The sequence below is a fragment of the Chanos chanos genome, chromosome 13 (assembly GCF_902362185.1).
Source record: "Chanos chanos chromosome 13, fChaCha1.1, whole genome shotgun sequence".
Lineage (NCBI taxonomy): Eukaryota > Metazoa > Chordata > Actinopteri > Gonorynchiformes > Chanidae > Chanos > Chanos chanos.
The window spans coordinates 7,571,341-7,597,074 of record NC_044507.1 but is presented as its reverse complement, the minus strand read 5'-3'; the positions used below and the strand labels follow the sequence as shown (position 1 = coordinate 7,597,074).

The following is a 25,734-nucleotide window of genomic DNA, read 5'->3' as shown; positions in this document are numbered from 1 at the left end:
AAGCTGTGTTTACGTCGCGCAGAATTAGCGCGTTACTGCGCAGATACGCTGATTGTTATACAATCTGCAGCGTGGGGCATGTCTCTGGGAAATTTAGGGTTCATATGGTATGCAGATCGTGGAGCTTCTGTCAAACCCTTGCAACCAAACCGAAGCAACTGATCCCAATAATTCTAAAATGAAGATGGTCCCCCATATGCACATATTGGGCATTTATGTGGAGATCAGTGAATCAGTGTTGACGATATCTTCCGTCTGTATCGGGGGTGCTTGGGTTATTGCGCCTGCTCAAACCTAAAGCCACGCGGAAGATGACTTGTCAATGTTGTTGTGGAGAGCTGACAGGCACGTGAGCTGTAAGCGCGACGTCGCTTTACTAACAGTCGACATGGCGGCCACTACTCCTCCCAAGGTACTGATAAGGCACATTTTCCCAGTTAGTGTATCTTCCAATTCGTAAATTAGCTTAACTCTACGTATAGCAGTAACTGATATCGTTTACCGAGAATAGGGCAGTTAGGGATTTTTTATATTTTGCCTTCAGTAAAACCTTGCATACTTTGAGAGCTATGTAACGTTAGCTAGTTAGCTAGCAGCCAACACACTAGTCATTAAGCTGCTAATAGCTAAGTTAGCCATCTTTTGCAGTTATTCTGCTTCTTGAAATGCCTTTCAGGGAATCCCGATGTTATTTATTTTAGCGAGTTAGTTTTAGTGTGTCTTAAAATGACAGACGCATGCCTGTTGTATTGACAATACGCACTAGCACTACGTAAACGGATGAGGCTCAGATGGCTCTCTGGTGATTTAATTAATTTACTTGCTTGCCAAGTTGAACTTGGCTGAAATATGTCCCCTGGTATAGCTAGCTGTGTAGCCAGCTACCTGAAGTATACAGCCGTGTTTGCCATGTGTTACCAAACATAGGTCAGCATGTGAATTACTTATTTTTTTTATATAGACAGGCAGCTGTTCTTCTGCATTATTTAATCTGTGTCACAGTAGCTACATGAGTTTACTCCAGTCTAAATTATGAACGTGGACAGCAAATTATGCCGCTTTTACGACAATCCTCTGATCTCCCGGTGCCAGATCTACTGCAGCGCTACTGGAGCGTCTTGTTGGCAGAATCCTTTGACAGCTGAGTGGTTACGTGGCCATAGGACGCGGCGCATAACTGTTACAGGGAATTACCATAATCACGGAGAGCCACTAGTGATGGCTTGGTCTCTAATGCCCGCTTGTCTTTTTTCATTTTGCCATTGAGTTACGAAGTGACAGCTTTGTAAAGTGGCCTCAGCTACATATACATACATAAAAAGGTTTACTTGGCATTAGCTTGCATGAAGTGAAGCAATTGATAAATAGTTAAAAAAAAAAGATAATCTCTTTTTTTTTTTTACTTATGTCAGTGCGTGCCCCTCCTCCACAGGTAATATTCGAACACGAAGGAGTTTTCATCCATTCAAACACGGAGGAATCTGATGACCAGGATTTACTACTGTCAGGCTTTCTCCGAATCCTAGAGAAGGTACAGGCTCTCTAAATACAGAAGAGAGAGACAGAGAGAGAGACATGCCTTTTGTCTTCTTTCAAGCTATGCTTAACTGACTGCACATTGATTAGTGCCAGTAGTGTCACTTAACAGTTGATTTGAATCCTTTTCTGTTTTGCCTTTAGTGATGGCTCATAAAAGAATGTTTGTTGTGGTGTGTGCATTGACCATCACACTAAACCTCATGGATGAGAGTTAGCAGATGGAGTGATCCAGCAGGACTTGAGCTCTCAACTCAACTACTTATACACATATGTAATAATAAGTATGTGAATTACGCAGTGTCTCAGTCTAAGTTGGTCCCCGTATTAGGTCTGGATAGAACGCTTCCTTTTATATGACTGTGACAATGTCGATATTTAATTCAGTCTAAAAGCTTTTTCATGCCACAGCCTTGTTTTTTTTTTTTTCTTGCCCCCAGATTAAAAAAAAAAAAAAAAAATCATAACTCATGATGTCATACTGTTTTTTTTTTCTTTATTCCAAGGATGGTGAAACAGTTGTGGAGTATAAACCTCTGGAAGATACAGTCGATCCATCCAACATGCTGTGTGCTGGAAAGGTTCTTATTTTTTCGCTTTGTTTTTCATGCAGAAGTTGTTATGTTTACCTGAATAAATAGATTGTTTTGATACGTCTTTCTTAATGCTTCCAAGTGATACTGCGCTCACAGTTTTACAGAAACAACTATACTTTTGTTTCTCCATTGTTCTTAAGGAAATGTTAAGATTTGAAAAAACAGTGCATTATGTTCTAACGAGTTGAACTGTGCTTTGTTGAGATTTTTTTGTTTTGTTTTTAATTCTTTCTTCTTTTTTTTTCTTTTTTAATTCGTAAGCCGGTTGTACAATGATAGTGCATTGTGCTGTGGTTGATGCCTTGTGTATTTAATTATTGAGCATGCGTTTAATTACTTATGTTGAGTTTGTTTATGTATGTTCTTAAGATAATGGCTTTTAAAATAATAATGTCAGTAATACTGTTGTAATTCTCCTGTCTGAAGGACTCTAGCTCGGTGGTGGAGTGGACACAGTGCTCAGGAGAGAAAGGTCACAGACCCATGGATCAGCAACTCAGCTGTGACACTGAGTGGGACATGGTCAATGCTGTGTCTTTCAGAAGGAAACCGTACACTAATGGAGAAGGTAGGTTAACTGTCAGACTCTCACAAGATATGCAAACCAAATCTCTGAGTGAATTTCAGCACTACCCATTCACCTTCGTCTTATTGTGCGTCCAATAGGTTGTTTGTTTGATGTTAAACAAACAAACAAACAAACAGAGGAAAATTCTAACTTCATCTGTTCCCTGATTTACCGTACAACCTCTTCTACTACAGAGTAAAATTGCAGTGTTTTTTAAGGGTTATGGTTTGGACATGTTATCTGGCACAGTCACTGGGTTTGAAAGCATAAATGGAGCTATAGAATCCACAGCCCTGTTTAAGATTAGACAGGTATTCCAGAGTCGGTGTCAAGGAAAACATTTGTTCATGTGAGTACCTGCTTGGCCCTTTTGAAAGCCACAAACCATAAACACTGCACTCTGGAGTCATTCAGGCAATGATCGCTCATAAAAGTCAGATTAAACAACTTTTGCAACTTGTCTCCTATCTCAACCGGAACTGGCTGCTGCCAAAGTCTGATCCACAGCAACGAGGCCTTAGTACGCTTGGGTATGACATGGCTGGAGTGTGGCGTGGTTTGATGGGGGTTCTGTGTCTCATTGTTTTTCAGGTGGATTGAACCACACGAATGAGCGCAGCAAGTGGGCCTTCTCCTTCTACGTGTGCGATCTCAAATCTATCAGTGTGAAGTGTGAGGGCTGGTCTTATCTGACTTTCCACCTGAGAGATGGCAACACGTTACCAGCTGTTCATTTCCATCAGGGGGGCAGTGAAGCGTTCCTGGATAACCTCAGGAAATGTGCACAGCTCAGCGAGTAAGTGCCCTATACATCCAGAACTGGCTCAAACCAGATCTTATCCTCGGTTAAGAAAACTACAGCCAGGAAAAATCTGTTTTGTTTTTACTCAAGGTGTTTGTTTGTGAACCGCTGATAATCTGAATGTTCTGCCGTGGAGTAGCAAACAGCTGTGAAATTTGGCCGGACTGTTATGTGTCTTTTGTCCAGCAGAGTGTGCATCAGAGCAGGGATATGAATTAGTCCTTAGTCATGCCTGGAGTTTGTGTTGGGAAGAAATAGGAGTTTGTGATGCGTCACATTTTCCATGTAAGGGATGCACAACTCGGGCTTCTGAACACAGAAAACATGGTGGTTTCTATGTGCGCTAACCTCTGTGTGTCACTGATTGGCTGAGGAGAATTCACTAGGTTCTCAGGTTAAATTCAAACTTTATTTATGAGGTAAAAGCAAACAAGGATGAGGGACTTTGGCCCTCAAGCATTAGACATGAGCATGCACTCTATGGCTATTATTATCTCTGTAATATAAAAACTATGTAGCTGTCAAATAAGTTTAATCTTCAGATAACTATAACTTCCATGTCCTCTCAAGGATGTTCAAGTCATTCTTTGGGCCTGTTCATTGAAACTCTGCACAGGCAGTGAGACTACTTTTATGGCCTCTTCATTCATCTTTACATGGAGCCGCAGATTCGAAAAGCAAATCGCTCGTTTGGAATGAAGCTGGAGTGTAATTTGTATGTTAATGTGCGTGATTTGTGAGACAGGCTTAGCGGTGCTTCAAAGGTCGATTAAAAACAACCCATTTCAGGTCAGAGTAGAGAAGGCCCCTGTCTCGTCGTTTGAGTGAGCAGCAGCGTATTTAAAGTTAAAACGTCACGAAAGAGACCAGATGAGTCGTCTTTTTTTTTTTTCTCTCTCTCTCTCTCTCCCTCTCCATGTGTTTAATATCAGAGCAGATGAAATCCTGTGAGCATGTTCCAGTTGGCCGCGCTGGAGAAGAGATAACTGTTATTAAAGTCCTTATCAGAGCAGCTCCATAATGAAACGCTGAGGAATGCGTATGGGCAGGGCTGTGTCTCACTGATGATGTCACACCACACCACAAAACGGCCTTTTTTTCGTCTGTCACGTAGGACAGCGAGATAAAGGAAATGTGAAGGAAACTAGCCTGTTTAATGGTGACGAACGCTGAAACAACCGTCATTTTAGGCATGATCTATTTGCGTCTGTGTATTCTAATTTGATATTTCCCCAGTTTGTTTTGAACCAGAAGAAACTCAAGTACAAGTATACATACAGACACACACACACAAACAAACACAAACCCACAACTGTAAATGTACATTCTGTTTTATTTAATGTCATTTTCTGTTTTATTTGTTTTATTTCTAGATGCCCTGATGATGAACACACCCTGATTGTTAGTTATTACAACAAAGCCCTTTCACAGTCTTTTGAGAATCTTCTAGATGACACCAACTATGGCCTTGTACAGGTTTGTGGCTTTAGTTTTAAGTGGACTGTCTGGTTGAAGTACTATAGACTTGGAAGGGTTTGTGTTTCTGCATTCTGCAAGGCCAAGTATGTCATCTAGACTTGATGTCCAACATCGTATCTGATGGGGGAAAATGTGTATTACAGTTATACCAGCATCTATGTGATGTTCATAGAAATCAACAGAAATTTCCTTCAACAGAAATTCAAAAAAGATCCCTACACGACAACATTGGGGGGGTTCTCCAAAGTCACAAACTACATCTTCGACGCGTTCCGCGGCTCTGAGCTGGAGTGCCAGGAGAGGCCGGCGGAGGAGATGTCAGATCTGCTGGGAGAACTAATACCAGGGCTGGAGATCAATCAGCAGGAGGAACCTGGCTTTGAGGTCATCACCAGGGTAAGTACAAACTCCCAAGTGCTAAACACACACGCTGTCTTACTGGACTCTCCTGATAAGTAGTGTTTACTTAAGCATATGCACAAGCGCCAGGAACACTTGCATTATTATCTGTATCAATCGAACGTCCGTAATCAACAGTGTGCCGGGGTAGGGGGGTTTGTCAGTATTTATGACATAACTGAGGGTACGGACAGTCTTTTTCCTTTGACAGAACCAGCTTGTTTTTCTCTTCTTCTCCATGTCCCCTTGTCATGGTTCACTTTCATACCACTGTACAGCTAGTGAAGGCTCACTGCTTATTTAACCATTGTCTGACCTGTAACAGTATTAAAATCAAGCCTAGGGCAGTGCTTGGCACACATCCTCAGATCTCTCTGCTTAATACTTAATCCATGTCCCGAACCCCTTGCCCTTGCACTTAATCTAGTGTAAATATTCAAGGACCTAAACACCTGAGGAGAACAGCTAGTAGTCCTTTATCCATGGTCAGAAGACACAAACACCGTTAATATAGACTGTACTCTGACTCAGGCTCTTGGTGTTGACCTGACTTGGCATTTTCTTTTATTATTTCTCAGGAACAGTTTACGTGAACTTTTGACTGTGATAGGAAAATAGTGTGATTGTTATTTTATGTGTTGTAGGTGGACCTGGGAGCAAGGCCAGAGGTCCAGAGGAGGGAACCGGTAACTGTGGAAGACTGGACAAAGCACCAAGACTCTGAGGGAAGAATATCCAACGTTACCCATTTGAAGCATATCATATTTAAAGGGGTAAATGAACATATATATATATGTGTGTGTATTTCTCAATTTTAGAGTGGGCAGATGTTGTGGAACATTTGACAACAGGGGGCGCCATTTGAAATAGCTTAGCACACTAGTCGCTCAGAATAAGTAAATTCATCCTGGCCAGGCCTTGTCGCCCCAAATGGCCGTTTGCTAATGTGCTGGGACAGAGTCTGTCTCACCCTCCAGCCACAGACAGGATCACTCAAACTCATGCATAGACAGGATCACTCAAACTCATTCACAGACAGGATCATTCAAACTCATACACAGACAGGATCACTCAAACTCATTCACAGACAGGATCACTCAAACTCATGCATAGACAGGATCACTCAAACTCATTCACAGACAGGATCACTCAAACTCATTCACAGACAGGATCACTCAAACTCATTCACAGACAGGATCACTCAAAGTCATGCATAGACAGGATCACTCAAACTCATGCATAGACAGGGTCACTCAAACTCATGTATAGACAGAAGAGGGTTCAGTAGAGCCAGTCAGATCTATAACACACACACAACCAGGGCCGTGGGGTCGGCATACAATACCTTAGTCGTCGACTCCGACTCCTCAATTTATGGTACCACCGACTCCGATTCTGACTCCACTAACCCGAGACTGACTCCATGACTCCAACTCTGACTCCTGCTCCACAGCACCACTTTATTATAAAGCAGTGTAGTGGAGTCAGTACACAAAACCTTTGACTCCCACTCCTCAATTTATGGTACCTCCAACTTCCGACTCCAGCAACCCAGTTTTGTTTCTGACTCCGACTCCACAGTGTAGAGCCGTCCTGACCGTGACTTTAGGTGATAGTAGTAAGTTATACGTGTTGAACAAACGCAAGACATCTCAAACAGTCGGATGATTTGTTATTCAGGCGAAACTCATGGAAGGGACACGTTTCTCTTTATATTTTAAATGTTGTATTTTTGTCGTAAGTTAAGTTTAAAGATCCTTTAATTTAACAGGGTGGAAATACTGTTGTTAGGCAGAAATAGTTTGTGTTGTTTTTTTTTTTAAGGTTGCTTCCTGGAAACCATATTCAAATCTATATAGATGGTATGCGTCACTGTTTAGATGGAAACATTCGAACAGAACAAACTGTGTTCAACTGTATGTGTTGACTCCCCACAAACTGGAACTGATCCTTTTCTTCCAATACATCCAATTCAATTCCAGGCCTAATCCCTCAATAAGTCACCCGATTTTTTTTATTTCACTGAATTGGAATTAATGAATTTCATTTGCCAGTTGACCCAGAGCCTGGTAGCCAGGCAGCAAAGACTCATTTCTTTTTTCTTTTTTTTTCTTTCTCTTTCTCTTTCTCTCTTGTGCCTCTGTCACAAACATGATCATAATCTCAGCCCTCTAATTAAAACAAGCGGGCTGTTGATGTCTGATTTATGTTTTCCAATCACTCAGTTGCTATGGAGACCTCCCTGGAGCAGGGACTTTCTTTAAAGACTGAAAGCACCATTATGTTTTCGAAATCCCCCAACGCATCATCAGTTACATTCTTTTGGGTGTAGTATTGGCCCCTCTGGCTCCAATACTATACCAATGACTGTTATGCTGGCATTACCATAGCAACCATGTATCAACGCATTGTGGACAGTGTGAATTGAATTTGCACATATGAATTCTGTTTCCCTCACATTAACCCTACAGATTATTTGATAGGTCAGTGTGCTGTTAACTGACATGACTTCACTTTAGTGGTCATGTTTATTTGGTATGAAAGCCATTTTAATCACAGATGTGATTGACGTTTCTGGGATTCGTTGCACCCTCAGGGATTATGCCATGCAGTGAGGAAAGAGGCTTGGAAGTTTCTGCTGGGATATTTTCCGTGGGACAGCACCCACGATGAAAGGAAAAACTTACAGAAAAGGAAAACGTAAGCAGGCCTCGCTCATTCGGCCTTCAACTGCACAGTAACATCCCTATGAAGAAATGACTTGTCTTTCTCACATAATTACAGAATGTGACACAAATGGTTAAATCAAGCGCGTGCGAGACATTTAATATTTGAAAGAATGCGAGGGAAATGTGTATTGTATCAAAAGATATATTTATGTAGTCCTTTCATTTTTACTTTTCAATAGAGATGAGTATTTTAGAATGAAGCTTCAGTGGAAGTCAGTCAGCGAAGAGCAGGAGAGAAGGAACTCAAGGCTACGGGACTACAAGAGCCTCATTGGTAAAATCCTCTGTCTGCTGTATTCTGCCACACTAAGCCTTTTTGAACACGTGCGCGCGCACACACACACACACACGCACACACACACACACACACACACACACACACACAAATACACACACGTGATGTGGAAGCATTATGTTATGGAAAGATATGTTCCCACTGTGAATGATCAGTAATGAAAACACATATGAATTTCCTCTGAACACAATCAGCACGTATATATGAACATGTAGACACATATATACTGTGTGTGTGTGTGTGTGTGTGTGTGTACATATATATATACTGTATATGTTTGTGTGTGTATATATAGAGAACACATTGGGACTGTTTACCTTCTGTTGGGTTCTAGAATAACATTAAATCAGTTACATCTAAATACCTGAAGGAGAAAAGATAAGAACTGGAAACTTGATGAACTGTACTGCTGCATCTGCCTTTTTATACATTATTCTTTGTTACTGCTTTCACATCCTAAAGCCTGTGTTCAACAGTAGCATACATCAGTCTGGAGATAATGGTATTAAAAATATTTGTGTCGAATTTTCCCAGAAAAAGACGTCAACAGGACAGACCGGAACAACAAGTTTTATGAGGGCCTTGACAACCCGGGCCTGATACTGCTGCATGACATCCTCATGACGTACTGCATGTATGACTTTGATCTGGGTGAGTGACTAAACCTGTCTGCTGATCACTGCACTGCTCCTGCCTGTCAGTAACGTGACCTAAACGTCACATGTCACATGTCACATGTCACACGTCACATGTCACAGTGTCTGACCTCGCTTATTCTTATCCCTGAAACTGAAACCTTTAATTACTGTTTTCAATCGAGTGGTTTGAGTGATTAATTACAGAACACGGCATCCCTTTTTCATACAGTGAATATATAAATCACTTTCTTTCTCTCTCTTTTTCTTTCTCTCTCTTTTTCTTTCTCTCTCTTTCTTTTGCAGGTTATGTGCAGGGTATGAGTGACCTCCTCTCTCCTATTCTCTATGTGATGGAGAACGAGGTGGATGCCTTCTGGTGCTTTGTGTCCTTCATGGAGCAGATGGTAGTGCTCTTATGCCTAACACTGTTTATTTGATGCTCAAAAGACTCCTTTCACGTTTCAGTGGAACACAGCACACCACCGAACTAAAAAAATAACATCACTAGTTAAACAGGGAAGGTATACTTAATGGGTTTTTGTCACGGTGCAAATTAATAAACGTCTCACTTCTTTTATGATATTTTATTTGTCCTTATTCAAATCTGCCCACCTAAGGATCAAGGGTAGTTGACAGATGAGAACAATCTTAAAGTAAATAAATGATTTCTCATCATTTAGTGCTCTTTTGTGAAATCAGACGTACTCTGGAATTAAGGATATTGTGGAGGAATTAAGAAGTGCGTAGACTTTAAAGATCCGAAACGTCCAGCGTGCACAGTTCATCCTGAGTGTAAATTGCTTTAATTTGAGGTTGCTTTTTTTTTTTTTTTATTATTATTTTTTTTTTTAATTTAATTGTTATTGCTCTTTTTAAGCATGAGAACTTTGAAGAGCAGATGCAAGGTATGAAGACACAGCTCATCCAGCTAAGCACGTTACTACGACTCCTGGACCTCGCCTTCTGGAATTACCTCGGTAATTCACCCTGTGCCAAAACACCATCATCCATCTCACGTGAAAGGAAATTCCATTCAAAGCACTTTTTTTTTTTTTTTTTCCCCTTTGGTATTCTCTAACAGAAAATTCCATGTAATTGCCTTAGACAGAAGACTGTTGCAGAGGCTTGCCCTGCTGACATGGCGTTTTTATTGTTACAGAGGCTCAGGATTCTGGGTACCTGTATTTCTGCTTTCGGTGGTTACTGATCCGCTTTAAGAGAGAAGTCCATTTCCAGGATGTTCTTCGCCTGTGGGAGGTTTGTGTCACCCCTCCGGCCGCCTGACGTGAAAGGACCTCATTGTGTGAAATCATTTGTTTTTAACATCATGATGATTGTTTTGTTGTCTGAGACTTATTCTATACTTTGCGTGAAGCATACCTTTTTATTTTTAAAAGCAAATAAAATTTTAGGTTTTTTTCTTTTTCCCTCAGGTTATGTGGACCGGGTTGCCTTGCCAAAACTTTCACCTCCTGGTGTGCTGTGCCATTCTGGACTCAGAGAAACAGAAAATCATGGAACGGAATTACGGGTTTAATGAAATTCTCAAGGTTTGTTTATTACTGTTTCATTTTTAGGTTTTGCCAGTTAATCTCTGATGAAGAGGATATCTCATGTTTTTTTTTTTTTGCCATATCTGTTGACAGCATATAAATGAACTTTCCATGAAACTGGACATCGAAGAAATTCTCCACAAATCAGAGTCTATCTGTATGCAGATAAAGAATTGTAAGGTATGTTGTTCACATAGGGGCCTACAAACATACATTTCTAAAGAATGATATGATAGTATTCGGGTATTACGGTAGAATTGTATTAAGGCATTATTACATGGTATTATGCTGAAACACAAACTTTGAAGAATAGTTTGGTCATGATGATACAGTGCTAAGCTTTATATGACAATCAAAATACCACTACAGAAAATATGACATGGATTAAAACATGTTAAGAACTGAGACCATTTATGTAGTACATACCATAACTCTCTGGAGCCATAAAAGCACTCCAGTGTACGTAATAATCTGGAATGAAACTCTGAATCTTACTAACCCTTAATCTGTGATAAGACTTTGTTTGAGTAATGATTCTGCAGATGCAGTGTTGACATGAACCTCTTCCTGTTTTCAGGATTTGCCCCACTCGGTGAGAGAGATCCTCGGCTTCAGCGCGGTCCCGGAAACGTCCACACTAGAGACAAGTGAATACGGAATACTTGAATCACCTCAGACCTCACCAAGAGCCACATTACGACAAGACCAGCTCATTTCCAATGGTCACGGACACTTAAGAGAACTCTCTCACAACGGCTGTAAAGTAGCCTTCATTTCATAGTGCTCAAAGCAACTTGAATATGTCTTTTTTTTTTCTTTTTTTTTTTTTTATTCTAAGCCCCTCCATCCCAGGATGATGAACAGAAATAAAAATATATGTAGATATTTGATAAGAAATGTCACTCTGTAAAGTATCCCACATTAAAAAAAAATGTATGAATGTAAACTGGGATTTAAAGGTCTCCCAAATGTGTTATTTTTGTAAATTTTATTGTATCATATTGTCTTTCATTTTAAATAATCATTCCCTCTCATTCTGTAGAGAGTTTTCGTAATGTTGGACTGAAATATCCATTTCTGAATATTGAGTGCATATTTTGTTTTCTTTCTCTCCCCCCCAATTAATCTTTTTTTTTTCTGAATCAAACACTAACTGTTCAAATTAAAACTCGTGCTTCACATGTTGTCGTGCGGTCAGTAATTGAAAACACCGATGGCATAAATTATGAATTACCTGGACGTCTGATATCTCAGGACCAGGGGAAGCCCAAGGTGATGTGGAATGGGATTCTTTTTTTTTGCAGGCCTGTGTGTACCCCTGCTCTCTCTAGAAAACATGAGAATTTCTCTCCTCCAAACGTGTGAATTTGTCTTGGTGCAGATTCTGTCCTGCAAACATAAGACCATATGGTGTCAACGCGTAATGTTCATCGAATGCCCATCCCTCAGAATGTTGGGACAGTTGAAATCCGTGTACACATATCAAACCCTCAGACCTGTACTAGAAGGACAGAAGAAACCAGGTTTTGCAATGTACCGGTTATCCGCTCTGTCCATTTATTTGACAGTTGGAAAGCCTGTAGTGCCTTCCTTTTCGTTTATGACATAAATGGAAATCATTTGCACGTAGGGTATCTCATTATTTCTTAGTCAAGAGGCTCAGAAAGAAATGCGTTAAATAGTGTGATCATCCACTGAATGGTAATCCATTCATCTCCACTTAAAATGCAAATGTTGCATTCCACTTAAAAAAAAAAGCGTACTACGAACTAATCTGAATGACATTTGAATTTCGCTTCTTTCATGTGTCAGACGTTAAGCAGAAAACCATTGATGGCTGGGGAGCATTCTTCCGCGCTCTGACATTTCAAGGTGTTTGCTTAGGTGATGAAGGGATGGTGAAAATCCTGAACGTTGACAAAAAGTATCTTTCATCTGCTCATAACCTAAACGTATGCTCTTCACAAAGACGCCGTGGGTCGGCCCTCCCCATCCGCATCCCACTGCTTTCATTTCCTGTTCCACAGGAAATTGTCTCAGAGACCACTGATAGCTTTCTGCTCAGAGCTGTAATTTTATCTTTTCTCCACCTGTTTTTCATAAAAGAAAGGCACGCATTATGCTCTGTGACAGTCGTCTCATTCAGAAAGACCCGTAAACAATTTGCGTCAGCCTGGCTCAACGGGGGAAGTGCTTTCTCTTATGAGAAATTGTTGCATTTTCACTTTGTCTCCTCTAAATTAAAATAATAGTGTAGTGGTAGGAACTGACATACCTCTACTTCTTGACCATGACAAGTGCCTGCATGAAGTGTTTGTTTCACACACAATTTGTCTGATTACGAACAGATTTGCTCAATGCTTTTTTTTTTTTTTTTGCACTTAATTATGTCTGGCTTTCAAATCTGTGCCCCTATCGAGTCGAAATGATTTACACATTCAGCTTTAAGATTGCGTGAACCTTTTTCTTTTCATTTAAATGATTTAACTTTATAAAGTGGATAAAGTGTAGCTTTGGACAAAGCTTTGGGAAATGGATTTGAATGTGCTGAAATATCTTTGTCATCTGTTGCTACTGACAGAGAGCTGGATCTCTGCAGAGGCAGAAGTGGATTAACACAAAGGTTATCTGCAGACTACCAGGAGTGGCTGTTTGGCTGTTTGAGTGTGTCAGTTTTTTCTAATAAAGGAGGAGTCAGCCCATCATAAACGACCGTGGAGCAAACGTCTTCTTGTGAGAGAGCGAAGATTATTTATGAGCATCGGTGGTGGCAGTGTATATAAATGACGACCTGCCTCCAGCAGGTGAGGTGATGCAGCGTAACGCAGCGTAAGTCAACCGGAGCTCTCCTCATGGCATCTGAGGTACAGCCCAAAAAGAAGGGTCCGGAAGCGGTGGCAATGCCATCCGAAGTTCTGAAGAAGAAGAAGGGTGCAGAGGCTGCTCCCACGGCCTCTGAGGTTCCAGTGAAGAGGAAGGAGATGAAAGAAATCCTCACGGAATCTGAAGCTCAGAAGAAGCTTCCAGAAGGGACACCCGCTGCATCCGAACTGCCAGCCAGGAGGAAAGGGCAGGAGGGGGTGCCCAGGATGCAGCCTGCCATGATGATGTTCTCCAGTAAGTACTGGGCCCGGCGCGGACTGTCCCTGGATTCGGCTATGTTTGATCAACAGAAGGTCGTAAGCCAAATGGTGAGCAGGATCACTGCGTCCATTCATAACTGAACCATCTCACTGGAACTGTCTCATCTCTGTTGCTTTAAATGAGGAATAGGGCCAATAACGGTTTAAACTGAGACGAAATTTCCACATCCACATTTTTTTACTTGCAGTTAAGGTACATGACAAAATGGTAAAGTGATCTTTTAAGAGCCCAGATACAGTTTTCTATGTGGGAATATTGTATAGTGTTTCTTTTGTTTTTTGTTTTTTTTTTACCTTTTTTGTTCATACATCTGAACTTATTCTTCTGTTGTAAATGCATAGCAGTTCATAATGACACACAGGTTATTTTGAAATTCAGATGGTTTCTCTGTAGGGCTGAAATATTTCACTCACTGTACCACCCTCCGTGAAGCCCCGTAGGATTTCCTTTGGTCGGATAGATGAGAAGCCGGACAAAGAAGGAAAGACCCTGCCTCCTGATTTGGGAAAGTTGGCGTTGATATTTTCAGTGAGGAATGAGGTGGGCGCCTTAGTGAAGGCATTGCGACTATTTCAGGTCAGTGGCCATTCCAGTTTTTATTAATATTTGATAAAAGATAGGTTCATGGACACATACTTTTCAGCACAACCATAAGAATTGCCTTGCTGTAGTGCTTATCAGTTTCAAAACCTGATTGCTATGTCTACCCGGATTCTTTTGGAAATTCACACATATGAAGTATGAACTGTTGCAATATTTTAAATTGCTGCAAAATACTGCTTTTCTCCCCTGCCTATGTATTTTTTATTTGCATAGCTGTATTAGGAAAAAAAAAAATAAATAAATATATATATATATATGTGTGTGTGTGTGTATTGCATGGTTGTAGGAGAAGCATGTGAACCTTGCCCATATTGAGTCCCGCCCATCTAAGCGAGTCCCCGGTGAGGTCGAAATATACGCCGAATGTAAATGCACCAAAAAGGAGTTTAGTGAGTTGGTGCAGCACCTTAAAGACCACGTCAACATAGTATCACACAACATCCCTCAGCATGTGTGGTCTGCCAGTGTAGGTGAGCCTGACTGTGGACTAACCTCATGTGATTCATATGAACATATCACAAATGTACTATATATTACAGACAGGGTTTTCTATTATTATTATTATTATTATTATTATTATTATTATTATTATCGTTGTTGTTGTTGTTGTTAGTAGTAGCAGTAGCAGTAGTACTAGTGGTATTGCTGTTGTTGTTTTGTTGTGATTATTATTATTATTATTATTATTGTTATTATTAATCATTACAGTTTGTTAGATATGATCTAATCTTAAGTTTTCAAACAATATTAACTGAAAGTTATGCTTTAGATAACAGAGCCTGTAGAGGTGCTTCATCACACATTAAAATAAGTCTTTTTTCCTTCTCTGATTAGAAGACCATGAGGACTGTGTGTGTGTTTTGGGGAGTTTGCCTGATGGGGATGGAGTGCCCTGGTTTCCCCAGAAGATCTCCGAACTGGACCAGTGCTCACATCGAGTTCTAATGTATGGGTCAGAACTGGACGCAGACCATCCAGTGAGTCTGTGTGTCAACCTTTCGTGCTGAGCTGCATTAACTGTGCCTCTGCTCAGGTTGTGGTGTTCCTGTGAACAGTTCGGTGATCATTCTCTTTTTACAGAGAATTTATCTCCTCTTTTTCAGGGCTTCAAAGACAGTGTGTATCGACAAAGGAGGAAGTACTTTGTGGAAGTCGCAATGAATTACAAATTGTTAGTGGAGTCCCTTCTTTTCATCTGTTTAAAAGGGTTCTTCCGTTTTAATATCTATTAGAACTTTAACAGGGTAAAGGAATTTATACTTAAATTTTGTTAAGGGCAGCGAAAAATTGTGACCTCTAAAACTATCCACAGCACTTTTTACCTCGTTTTAGACTTCCATTTTTTTTCAACATGGCATTGACTGGAAACACATGACTGTTGGTACATTTGTTGGTTAACAGTGGACAGCCTATTCCCCGCATTGAGTACACAGAGGAGGAGGTGAAGACTTGGGGAGTAGTTTTCCGGGAACTGACCAAACTCTACCCCACACACGCCTGTCGCGAGTACCTGAAAAACCTTCCACTTCTAACCAAGTATTGTGGGTACAGGGAAGATAATATTCCCCAACTGGAGGATGTATCTCTCTTCCTCAGAGGTAAACAGGAAACACACAATACCCACTGAGAAAACCATGTCGGACTTTCAGAGGGTTTTGTGACGCAACACTGGTGTGGTTTCTTTTCTGTTCATGTTATGTCAGTGTTGTTGTTGTTATTTTCTGGTTATCGTTGTTGTTGTTGTTTTATTATTGTTACAGTAATTATCATTATTATTATTATTGTTATTGTTGTTATTATTATCATTACTATTTTTAGTACATGTAGTAGCAGCAATAACAATCATAGTATCACAGTGCTTTCAATGAAATATGCAATATTGTTTTGTTAATATTTTATTAAGACACATTGAAGAACCCTGTTTGAGGTTCTCATGATTAGAGATGTGCTGCTTATTAAAGGGAATTTTTTTTGCTTGTGACTTGTGCAGAGAGATCAGGTTTCACAGTAAGACCTGTGGCGGGTTATCTGTCACCGCGGGACTTCCTAGCTGGTTTGGCCTATCGCGTTTTCAACTGCACTCAGTATGTCCGACACAGCACCGATCCGCTTTACACGCCAGAGCCGTGAGTAAGACGTGTCAAGCCTCTCCACAGTGTGAGCCTGGGACCAGTGCATGTGATGTGCATTTGCATTAACACTCTAAACCATACAAACCTTACATCTCCTGGCAAGCCCTTAAGCTGAATCCATTTTAGTGTTGCTGACTGCATCTAGTGAAACCGAATGCATTTTGAACATACTGTGAAACACTGGCCAAATGTCTGTATAGACCTGTCTTCGCGTGGAGTTTAATTACAGCTGAGCCATTTTAGTCAGCTGTCCACTGAGTCTTAACATACTATCATATTGATTTTAAGACATGGTACTTATTTCAAACATTCTGTATGTTTTGTTCACATTGTTTGAAAGAAATGCAGTTGCAGTGGTACAAACATCATATTGCATGAGCCAACAGAGTCTGTGAAGAAAACAACATTGCTAATTTATGATATATATATATATATATATATATGTTGACTGTTTTCTGCAAATGCACCAACATTTGGTTACAGAGACACGTGCCACGAGTTGCTGGGTCACGTACCCCTCCTTGCAGACCCCAAGTTTGCTCAGTTTTCACAGGAAATTGGCCTTGCTTCGCTGGGGGCCTCAGATGAGGACGTACAGAAGCTGGCTACAGTAAGTGTCAGAATGATTCACACATTGTTAGAGTGTGAAACCCAGAATGTCAAAGCAGGACCTGCGTGCTCGACAAACACCAACGTCACGTCTCGGCTACAGAGATACAAAAAGATTCGCTGGGAAACCGGAAGCCATTTATACAGTCTACCATGGGGACACTTGTCACTCTCTTAGCATAAGATTACATAATAAATGTGTGATAACTGTTTTTTTTTTATGCATGAGCAATTGCATTGAAAATGTAGGTACTTATTAGGTATTGAATCTGTGCTTCAGAAGTTGAAATATTAGGACTAGTCTATCTAGATAGAAACACACTTGGGGGCTTAATTTTCAATTAATAATCGTTGCTTTATACAGGGGTATGATTTCAGACTTCAGGTAATGTGTAACTGTATTGTTATTAACTACTTTATGCATAATACTACAACTCCTTCAACTAGTCCTCCTCCTCCTCCCCCCACTAATAATTATTATTATAATCATTATCATCATCTTCTGTCCTAGTGTTACTTCTTCACCATTGAGTTTGGGCTGTGTAAGCAGGAGGGTCAGCTGAGGGCCTATGGGGCAGGACTGCTGTCATCCATTGGCGAGCTGAAGGTGTGGGAACCCTCCAGTGACTCATCACTCACACTTCACCTCAGTAGCATGTGTAGGGGCAGTGTCATGCACATAATGACTCATCGACGGTCTTCTCAAAACCGAATTATATCAACGTGTGAATCTAGGTCATCCTACAAGTCGTGACATGCAGTGCATTTGTATACTTTGGACTCCATGCGCTGGTTTCACCAGAAAGTACCGTCTACGTGTTTGAAGCATTCCGAATAATTTAATTATTGAAGTTTTGTGTTATCACAGCTGAGTCACATACATGTCACAAAGCTTGGCTTCATATCACTCAACAGCGGTCTTCCTCATCAGACAATGCCACAGATGTAAACAGGAATGTATGGCTTTTAACAAATAGCTTAAGTTACAACTGTCTGACTCTAACTCCATGTGATTGGACGTGTAAATTCTGAATGAGTTCCTTTATCTTCCACAGCATGCACTGTCAGACAAAGCCGCAGTGAAAACGTTCGACCCCAAGACAACCTGCTTCCAGGAGTGCCTCATCACTACTTTCCAAGAGGTGTATTTTGTCTCGGAGAGTTTTGAGGAAGCCAAGGAAAAGATGAGGTAATGCAAGTCAAATCATTCAAGATTTACAACAATGTATGTGCAAGACACATGGATACAGTTCTGTTGTAATGCTCTTAATAACATTACTAAATAAAACACAAGTACTTTGTTAACGGTATGACGTCTTTCCATAGGGAGTTTGCCAAAACCATAAAGAGACCTTTCTCTGTCTACTACAATCCCTATACCCAGAGCATTGACCTACTTAAGGACACCAGGAGCATTGAAAACGTGGTGCAAGACTTGCGGAGTGACCTCACAACAGTCTGTGATGCTCTGGGCAAAATGAATAGATATCTCGGAATCTAGAACCCCACAGTGTCATTTAAATGAATAACCATGGCAAATCAATCCTGAACGCAAGGCTTTGTAACTGTGCAGTGCTGATACATCCTAAGATGAAAGCTATGACTACATAACTGACTATTGGCTATGTCATGGAAACTGATCCATTCTTCCTTCTGAAACCCGGAATAATTATTCAGTCTTTTGATCCGAGTGAGTGTCAGATCCATAGGAATTTCATTAATCCCTAGCTGTCATGAGCTGTTTTGCCATGGAGATGTCACATATTACATAAAGGACTGACAATGGGAAAAAAGATATTGCAATGATGATAAGACCATGGCATACAATGAGAGGAGATTTCAAAGTTCTAGGCACCGTTTGTCATAACATTTGTCTTCTGCCTCTTTGTGATCATGGCTCTGTGTCTCCCTTGACCTTTAACCTTCTTTGCTTCCCACCAGTGTTAAAAGGTGATTGCATGTATGTCATTCACTTACAATGATGCCGTTAGCAGCTAGCTTAAGAGGCTACATGTGGATGACACTATACAGAACACACGACAAAACAAAGGTTGTATGTTTGATACAGTCAACAAATTGGTCAATTCTGCTGCAAACCGTAAAACATGATTTAACTGTGTGTAGGGTGATTCATGAGATATGATGGAGGTATATTTCATACATAATGCTAAGCAGTATATTAAAAACTGAATGTGCTACAACTGATTGGATTCTTTTTGTGTCATTGTTTTCCCCTGGGTGACCAGGTGCAGACATACGTGGCCTACTTATGGCTAGTAAAGTTCCTTTTTTTTTTTCCAAGGCCATACTTGCCTTCTTTTCTCCAACACAAAACTACCATTATTTAGATTTTACTGATCAGATCACAATAATGTGATTACAAGGAATGCATTATTTCACAAAATGTAAAAATATGCAATGCATTAAAAAGAGAGAGAGAAAGAGAGAAATAGCACAGTTCAAAGTTCAAATCTGGCTGGTCCTTTCAACCATCCTATGCTTAAAGCCACCGGCAGTGGAAGAATTTTTGAAAAACAAAATTAAAAAAAAAAAAACAAAAACCATTCCACAGAACAGATGGCTTTTTTTTTTTTTAGTGATCCCGCTCCAGAGGCAGTCAAACAGATTTTGAGGTGATCTGGAGGAAAAGATGACATAAATGCCAGAGATGCTTTAAACTTTCAGATGAGATGATTTTTCTCATTCCACTTCATCTTCACTAGCGAGTACATTTTCCTACAGCAAAGGAGGGAAAAACAGATTATGACTAAAAGTACATTTCAGCCGTCTCACACACACACACAAAAGAGAAATTTAGAAAACTAGTTCGTTGTTGTATCCTGTGTTGTTCAACTCAGAACATAGCTATCTTTACACATCCAAATCTAACAAGCATTCTCATGTTTGTTCTGTGAATGAAACTAAGGTCTTCCCCAAAGCGTGTAGAAATGGAGTCTGAATCATTGCTTACCCAGCCGCCCTGATTCTTGGCCCATACTGAGTAGTGTTCCTTCAGATACGCCGCTCCAAATCCCATGGCCCGGTTCATGGGCTGGAGGTCCAAGGCCGTGAGCCTGCTGGTGACCTCGCAGGTCATGGCGATCTCGGTCTCCTTCTCACTGCTTTCCTTTCCCGGGCCCCTGACTACTGTCACGCTCTCAATAAACGCTGTAGTCAATTTCTTAAAAAAGCTGTACGTGAAAGACTGCTGCAGCGTCTTCACGAGAATGCGGTCCTTCTCGATCTAAATTAGGATGGAGTAGAGGGTAGAGCAGAGGAGATGGAGGGTAGTGAGGAAGACAGAAAAAAGGATCTGATCGTTGGGAGGAAATCTTTGAACAGTAGCTGAGGCGTGGTTCTACAGAGTGCACGTTGTATTACTGGGTAAATGACTTCAAAGGATGATTTTGTAATTGACGAATAGCAGCACTGTGACCAATCCAACATCTAATGATGGAAAAAGCCCTCCTCCCCGAAAAAAAAAACCCCAGGGGGACAGTTACCTCTTCATTCAGTCGGTCTCCAGACTCTTTCAGTATGTCAACAAGCTTGAAGATAATATCTGCATTAAGACAGAGTCATAGCACATAATATCAGACAGCCATCGATACTCAGACAAAATAATTGTAAATATAGTGCTAATTTTGATTTGATGGCTCACTGAATCTCCGGTTTGGTGATGAATATTTACAGAGGGATTAAGTGAAACTTGGCGCTCTAAAAATGTGCTGCAGAGACATTTCTGTAGCTTTTGATGAGTAATCAAATATATGTCTTTAGTCCAAAGGAAATCTTCAACACAAGAGGCCTACCGTCGCAATCCGATGAATCCTCCTCAATGTATTCCCTAACCAGTGGAACGTGGTCAGCAATCTGTGTCAGTTTATCAGCCACAATGTCAATACCATCTAGTTTCAAACAGAAAACATAAACATTACGACAAATTATTACAGACAATACTCACCCAGCTCGAGTAGAACTGCATCAGTGATACATTTCAGGAAAGAACAGGCTAGTTGAAATGTGTCACTGTTTACAAATGACTTAAATAGTTCCTTCCTCTTCACATGAATTAAACTGTCAGGTCATTTGCTCTCATGTACCATCTATCAATTGGATTAAGCTGTAGCTCTATGACAATTATAATTTAAACAAATGACTACAGAAATACAGTGTTATATTTTTACCCTCACAGTTGTAATGTGAGCGTTATCACTGCAAATGTGATTTTAACACAGAGTCAGTCCTAGACTCTCTATAGAGGAATCAAGTTAGCATCATATGGAGTTTCTAGCTAAATGACCTGCCAGTTACTGTGTCTGAAAAGCGACACAAAGAACTATCATAAAATAAAATAAATATCAGGTACAACCTCAATGAAAAAAAAAACATGTTTTTGAGAGCCTCCATTATCTTGCCATAGTCAAAACATGTCCAACTCCAAAAGCAGATTCCTTATATCCAACATCCTACCAAGCCATGGGATGTTAAAAAAACAACATGTCAGAGCTTGAGATGTTTGAGGAAACCAAATGCCTAAACCATGCATCAGTGAAACCTGTTTAAACCAGTTGAGCTTCAGGAACTAAAACAGGTTAAATTTATTATAAAATAGACAATACAAAGTCAAGAGAACAGCTATTTTACAACTTTTTTGTTCTGAACGATTCTTCCTTGGGTCACAAAATTGTATTTTTGCAACATAAAACTGGGGTCGTAGCGATGAAAGATATCTGACAAACTTTCTATAGTATTTTCAGGTCATAGTAACCTGTCTACTTCATCTTTCACACATATTGGATGTGACCCACGTACAAGTTGTCTGTTATGTTTATTTTACACCTTTAAGTAAGTGTAACAACAGTTACTTTCTCTGTAGTTATTCAAATGCCGAATAAATATGGAATATTTCTGGATTTCAAACCAAGTCTGTTTGAATATTTACTGACAGTCTGACATTTACTGAAACGGAGGCTGATGAGAAAGGCTTGTTTCCCACATTCTGAAAGTATTAATTAGGAATATTAATTTTGTAAACAGTCAGTCATTGGGAACCATACAGCTAGTATACCTGTAGGAAGAGGAATTTCGCTTCTCTTGATACTTGCAAAACACGCAACACTCATGTGCTGGGCTGTTGACTTTGAACTCGGGCCTGATCTTGACTTTTTTCTTTTGTTGCAATAAGCTCGAAGCAGACGATATTCATCGGTGCCAGACATTTGCTCTGGATTTGGTTCCATTATTCCTGAACAAATACAGCCGACAAGCCTTCTGCGGTGCTGAAATTAAAGAGTCAGATGTGGTTGGCAAAGTATTTAAAATGTGTTATCACTTGTACTTCTCACTGTAGCCTACGAAGAATTGTATCTTGGAACATGTTCATATCAAAGGGATACCTCAACAAAAACTTTTTTTTTCTTTATTCACCACCATCTCTGTCAAAACTTATTTCGGTTTGTGCATCTCTGTCATCTGTAAAACATATCCCAGCTCTTAGTGTTAAACTTCAGTTGAGCATTTCCTCTCCAACATGACTGTAAGTAGCCCTCTAAAAAACCAGAATGCTCCAAACGTACGTCAGTAAAACCAACATTTTTATCAAGTATCTCCAGATGTCAAGATGTACTTTCGTGTTGTGCAATACACTAAAATAGCCGATACATACACATGTATTTCGGACGATTATTTGAACTGGTATTCTGTTACTTTGATAGGCAAGAATGTCACAGGCCTTTTCCCAACCTGTCCCTGTCGTATTCAACAACTGAACAGATAAATCAGGTCAGATCGTTTACAACAGATTGCCAAAACAACTAATGGATGACATACGGTGGGTTCCGCCACTTGAGCTACGAGAGATAACAAATAAATTAGAATTGCTCTGCTTAACATTTCTGAACTCAAGTTACATGATTCGCTACTATTAGGCAATATTCACGCAAGGCAGTTCTGGCTGAAATGCTGAGGACAAGAACGTGGGAGGACAAAAGAGGTCATGGATAACACTAAAACTATGATTTCTGGCATCATGACCGTAACATATACTGACAAACTGGAAGCTTGAGCTAAACCGCGGGATAGTTAATTACGGGTCTGACAGGCCTAGAGTCGGTGAGTTACGCCGTGGCCTACGCAAGTGGCCAATTTATTTGCGTCGTTCTGAAGAGGCGTACACCTTTCAACTTCTTGCAAACTACGTGACAGAATGGAACTTTTTCAGTTTCAGACGCCGACGTCAAGTTATTTGACACTCATGGTTTAGAGCTAACTATCTACACAACACGCCAGAATTACATTTGGTTTACAAACAGACACACCACATTCATGGCATAGTTCTTTACAGTGCTCTTTCGCTCCTCAGATAGGGTACTTCAAATTTGCGCGGGACACAATGTTATCCCGATCAATCTCTATGTATCCTTATATTGTAAAAAGCATTTGTCAGTTAAGTATTTATCAACATTTTGGGACATTTGTGCACCATGAGACATCGGTGCTTTTTACAGGACTTAACTTTGTACTTCTGCGTCTACACAGTATTTATGCAAAATCATCATTCACAGGCCACTTGCTAACAGTAACCCACTGCTCAACGTGTAGGTACCGGTTACAGGTCACGTTTCATTTCTGTATGAAATTTACATGATGTTGAGCATGTTACCTTGAAAATACACAAAATGTAACAATATTTGCCACACACTAGTACATGCTATTGTCCAAAAATACAGCAAGCTACGACGCATTACTTACCCTTGTGGACAACGGCAACTTCTACAGATTTCCTTGTAGACAACGAAAAATTCCGCAGTACGTTAAAAATTCCTGTAGATATATTATCCAGTATATCAATTAGTCAGTGCGCCAGCACCAGTTTCACGATATTTTAGGGTCGACGTGTCTTTCTTAATCTTGACAGTGAACGCGACACCTTAAAAATTGCACTGTCAGCGTAAGCAGTTTCGTTCTCTATTCAGAGAGTTCACGACCGATACGGCATTTGTTGGTCCTTTTAAAAGAGAAAGGAAAAACTAACTCCTCCTCTTCGTAGCGCGAATGTTACGTAAAATCATTGTTACAGTAACAGCAAAAACTTTATCGTAAACCATCATCTCGAAAAAAACGAAGTCACAATTGTTAAAAAGTTTCCAACGAACTGTGCCCTCAGAGATTCAACTGGAATCCGTGTGTTTTCATATTCAGTTGAGAGTCCAACTGGTCATCGTCACGTTTTTTTTTTTTTGGAAGTGCTAGTCTTCACCGATAGTCAGGCTCATGAGCTCCACCTCTATTTATGTTGAAAATTAAATGAATTCCAATATACATATATTAGAATGTGATTTTGCCGTTTTACAGTTTCAACTAACTTAGAAAACTTCACAAATAGCATAACAAAAAATTAAACAAGCGAAGGACTGAATGAATGTTTAAGGTTCAATACTACAGAAGTGTGTAACTGCTCATTTTTGAGTAGACAACTTATACAAAGTATCCTTGGTGGTATTTTTATTGATCCTGAAAGAAAAACGAAAAGCTTCAGTCATTGCTGCCACACTTGTTTTAATTCTCAGCTGAAGTCTGCGGATATACTGCACTTTCACTTTCTGATTTGCACACTGCAGAGTAGCATGATGTACTTTTTAGTGTTCAGAGATATTATTATGTGTGTTTTAATGTATTGTAAAATCTCCCTTTCAGCATTCAATAAAGTAAACCCAGTCTCAGTGATTTATGAAACACTGTATTGTTGTTTGAGGAACTGACACACAAAAACAAGAGGTATACCTTGCGGCTCTTGGTTTAACTGGACAGACATAGGACAGACATAGTAAGATACTGGTTTAGTGTCAGTCCACAGTAATCAACTATATGAACTCTCCATGTCCTCCATTCAAAGTGATACAGAGATGTTGGACCAGATGAAGTCCAGCTGCAGTGAAAACACCAGCAGACCAGTGTCAGTGAAGTCAGTAATGGTCCAGGTAGCCTCTGCATCTCTGTTGGTGCTTTGGCCTGTAGACAAGATGCGAATATACCTCCGACCTTTGAACTCTACTGACACCAACTCACCACAGTGGCTGTAATAGGGTGGAGATGTCCAACACGGATGGTGTGGCTGTGACCAATGAATGAGAGAGCCTCCCGATGCTGTAGACCAGTTCTCGCTCCCCGTGGAGGGAGAGCTCTGCCGAGATTGGCAGGTAAAATATTCAGACTCTGAGTCACTGTTCTGAGACAGCATTTCTCCCATTTTAGAGCCATGGGTAGATTTCTCACACAGGTTTGGTGGATGGGGCAACACTTCCATATATGGTGTTTGTGCTGATCCTGTGAAGTCTTCACAGTTTTCTTTGGAACACGAACCTGCATGGGTTTTGTTTGTCAAAGTGTTTGAGTCATTAGAGGCTGCTGGAAGGCTGTACACTGTTAAACGGCCATAGTAGAACAAATCTGTGTTGGAGAGAGAGTGGTTCAGTTGGGCATGAAGGCCAGGGAGACTGAGTGCCAGTGATTTTAAATTGTCGGAGGTCAGAGGGACTTTTAAGCGATTTGTCACGTACATGTCAACTCTCTGTGTGCCAGTGATTTTCTCCGGACCTGTTAAAGAAAATGCATTAACTGTGTTACTCTTAAAAGGGACTCTCCGAACG

At 40.4% G+C, this 25,734-nt stretch overlaps 3 protein-coding genes across 5 annotated transcripts; 2 read left to right on the top strand and 1 right to left on the bottom strand.

The window, feature by feature from the left end:
* The first annotated feature begins 344 nt into the window (after positions 1–344).
* On the top strand, positions 345–11,776 carry tbc1d15 (TBC1 domain family, member 15). Its single transcript, XM_030790646.1, has 17 exons — positions 345–412; positions 1,433–1,531; positions 2,043–2,117; positions 2,559–2,700; positions 3,292–3,496; positions 4,876–4,978; positions 5,180–5,377; positions 6,025–6,153; positions 7,977–8,080; positions 8,289–8,383; positions 8,939–9,055; positions 9,346–9,446; positions 9,920–10,019; positions 10,202–10,299; positions 10,476–10,592; positions 10,689–10,775; positions 11,173–11,776. Exons 1-17 carry the CDS (start codon positions 389–391, stop codon positions 11,374–11,376), a joined length of 1,998 nt encoding a protein of 665 aa, XP_030646506.1. The 5' UTR covers positions 345–388; the 3' UTR covers positions 11,377–11,776.
* Positions 11,777–13,669: 1,893 nt separating this feature from the next.
* Positions 13,670–18,584, top strand: tph2 (tryptophan hydroxylase 2 (tryptophan 5-monooxygenase)). Of its 3 annotated transcripts, none has more exons than XM_030790173.1 (11): positions 13,670–13,786; positions 14,172–14,315; positions 14,629–14,812; positions 15,180–15,319; positions 15,446–15,513; positions 15,744–15,940; positions 16,333–16,468; positions 16,958–17,084; positions 17,595–17,690; positions 18,139–18,272; positions 18,410–18,584. In XM_030790173.1, exons 1-11 carry the CDS (start codon positions 13,685–13,687, stop codon positions 18,582–18,584), a joined length of 1,503 nt encoding a protein of 500 aa, XP_030646033.1. In that variant the 5' UTR covers positions 13,670–13,684. The 3 variants fall into 3 exon arrangements, with proteins under 3 accessions (XP_030646033.1, XP_030646032.1, XP_030646034.1); XM_030790172.1 differs by having other exon boundaries at positions 13,670–13,796; positions 14,161–14,315; XM_030790174.1 differs by having other exon boundaries at positions 13,685–13,803; positions 14,180–14,315; positions 14,629–14,824; positions 15,231–15,319.
* On the bottom strand, positions 17,974–24,219 carry LOC115826364 (apoptosis facilitator Bcl-2-like protein 14). The gene is made up of 6 exons (XM_030790175.1): positions 23,837–24,219; positions 22,155–22,365; positions 20,896–20,991; positions 20,587–20,645; positions 20,055–20,327; positions 17,974–19,819 (listed from the first exon to the last, which is right to left on the bottom strand). The coding sequence occupies exons 2-6, from the start codon at positions 22,324–22,326 to the stop codon at positions 19,784–19,786; spliced, it is 636 nt and encodes a 211-aa protein (XP_030646035.1). The 5' UTR covers positions 22,327–22,365; positions 23,837–24,219; the 3' UTR covers positions 17,974–19,783.
* Positions 24,220–25,734: the final 1,515 nt, after the last annotated feature.

Bases quoted from the DNA above. Each gene is read 5' to 3' on its own strand.
- tbc1d15 (XM_030790646.1), top strand. From the start codon at position 389: ATGGCGGCCACTACTCCTCCCAAG. The intron at 5,378-6,024 runs GTAAGTACAAAC...TATGTGTTGTAG, and splicing joins GCTTTGAGGTCATCACCAGG to GTGGACCTGGGAGCAAGGCC. The intron at 9,447-9,919 runs GTAGTGCTCTTA...GCTCTTTTTAAG, and splicing joins TGTCCTTCATGGAGCAGATG to CATGAGAACTTTGAAGAGCA.
- tph2 (XM_030790172.1), top strand. From the start codon at position 13,685: ATGCAGCCTGCCATGATGATGTTCTCCAGTAAGTACTGGGCCCGGCGC. The intron at 13,797-14,160 runs TCACTGCGTCCA...TCACTGTACCAC, and splicing joins AAGCCAAATGGTGAGCAGGA to CCTCCGTGAAGCCCCGTAGG. The intron at 16,469-16,957 runs GTGAGTAAGACG...ATTTGGTTACAG, and splicing joins CCGCTTTACACGCCAGAGCC to AGACACGTGCCACGAGTTGC.
- LOC115826364 (XM_030790175.1), bottom strand. From the start codon at position 22,326: ATGGAACCAAATCCAGAGCAAATGTCTGGCACCGATGAATATCGTCTG. The intron at 20,646-20,895 runs GTAGGCCTCTTG...GTCTTAATGCAG, and splicing joins GGATTCATCGGATTGCGACG to ATATTATCTTCAAGCTTGTT. The intron at 20,328-20,586 runs GTAACTGTCCCC...ATCCTAATTTAG, and splicing joins GAGACCGACTGAATGAAGAG to ATCGAGAAGGACCGCATTCT.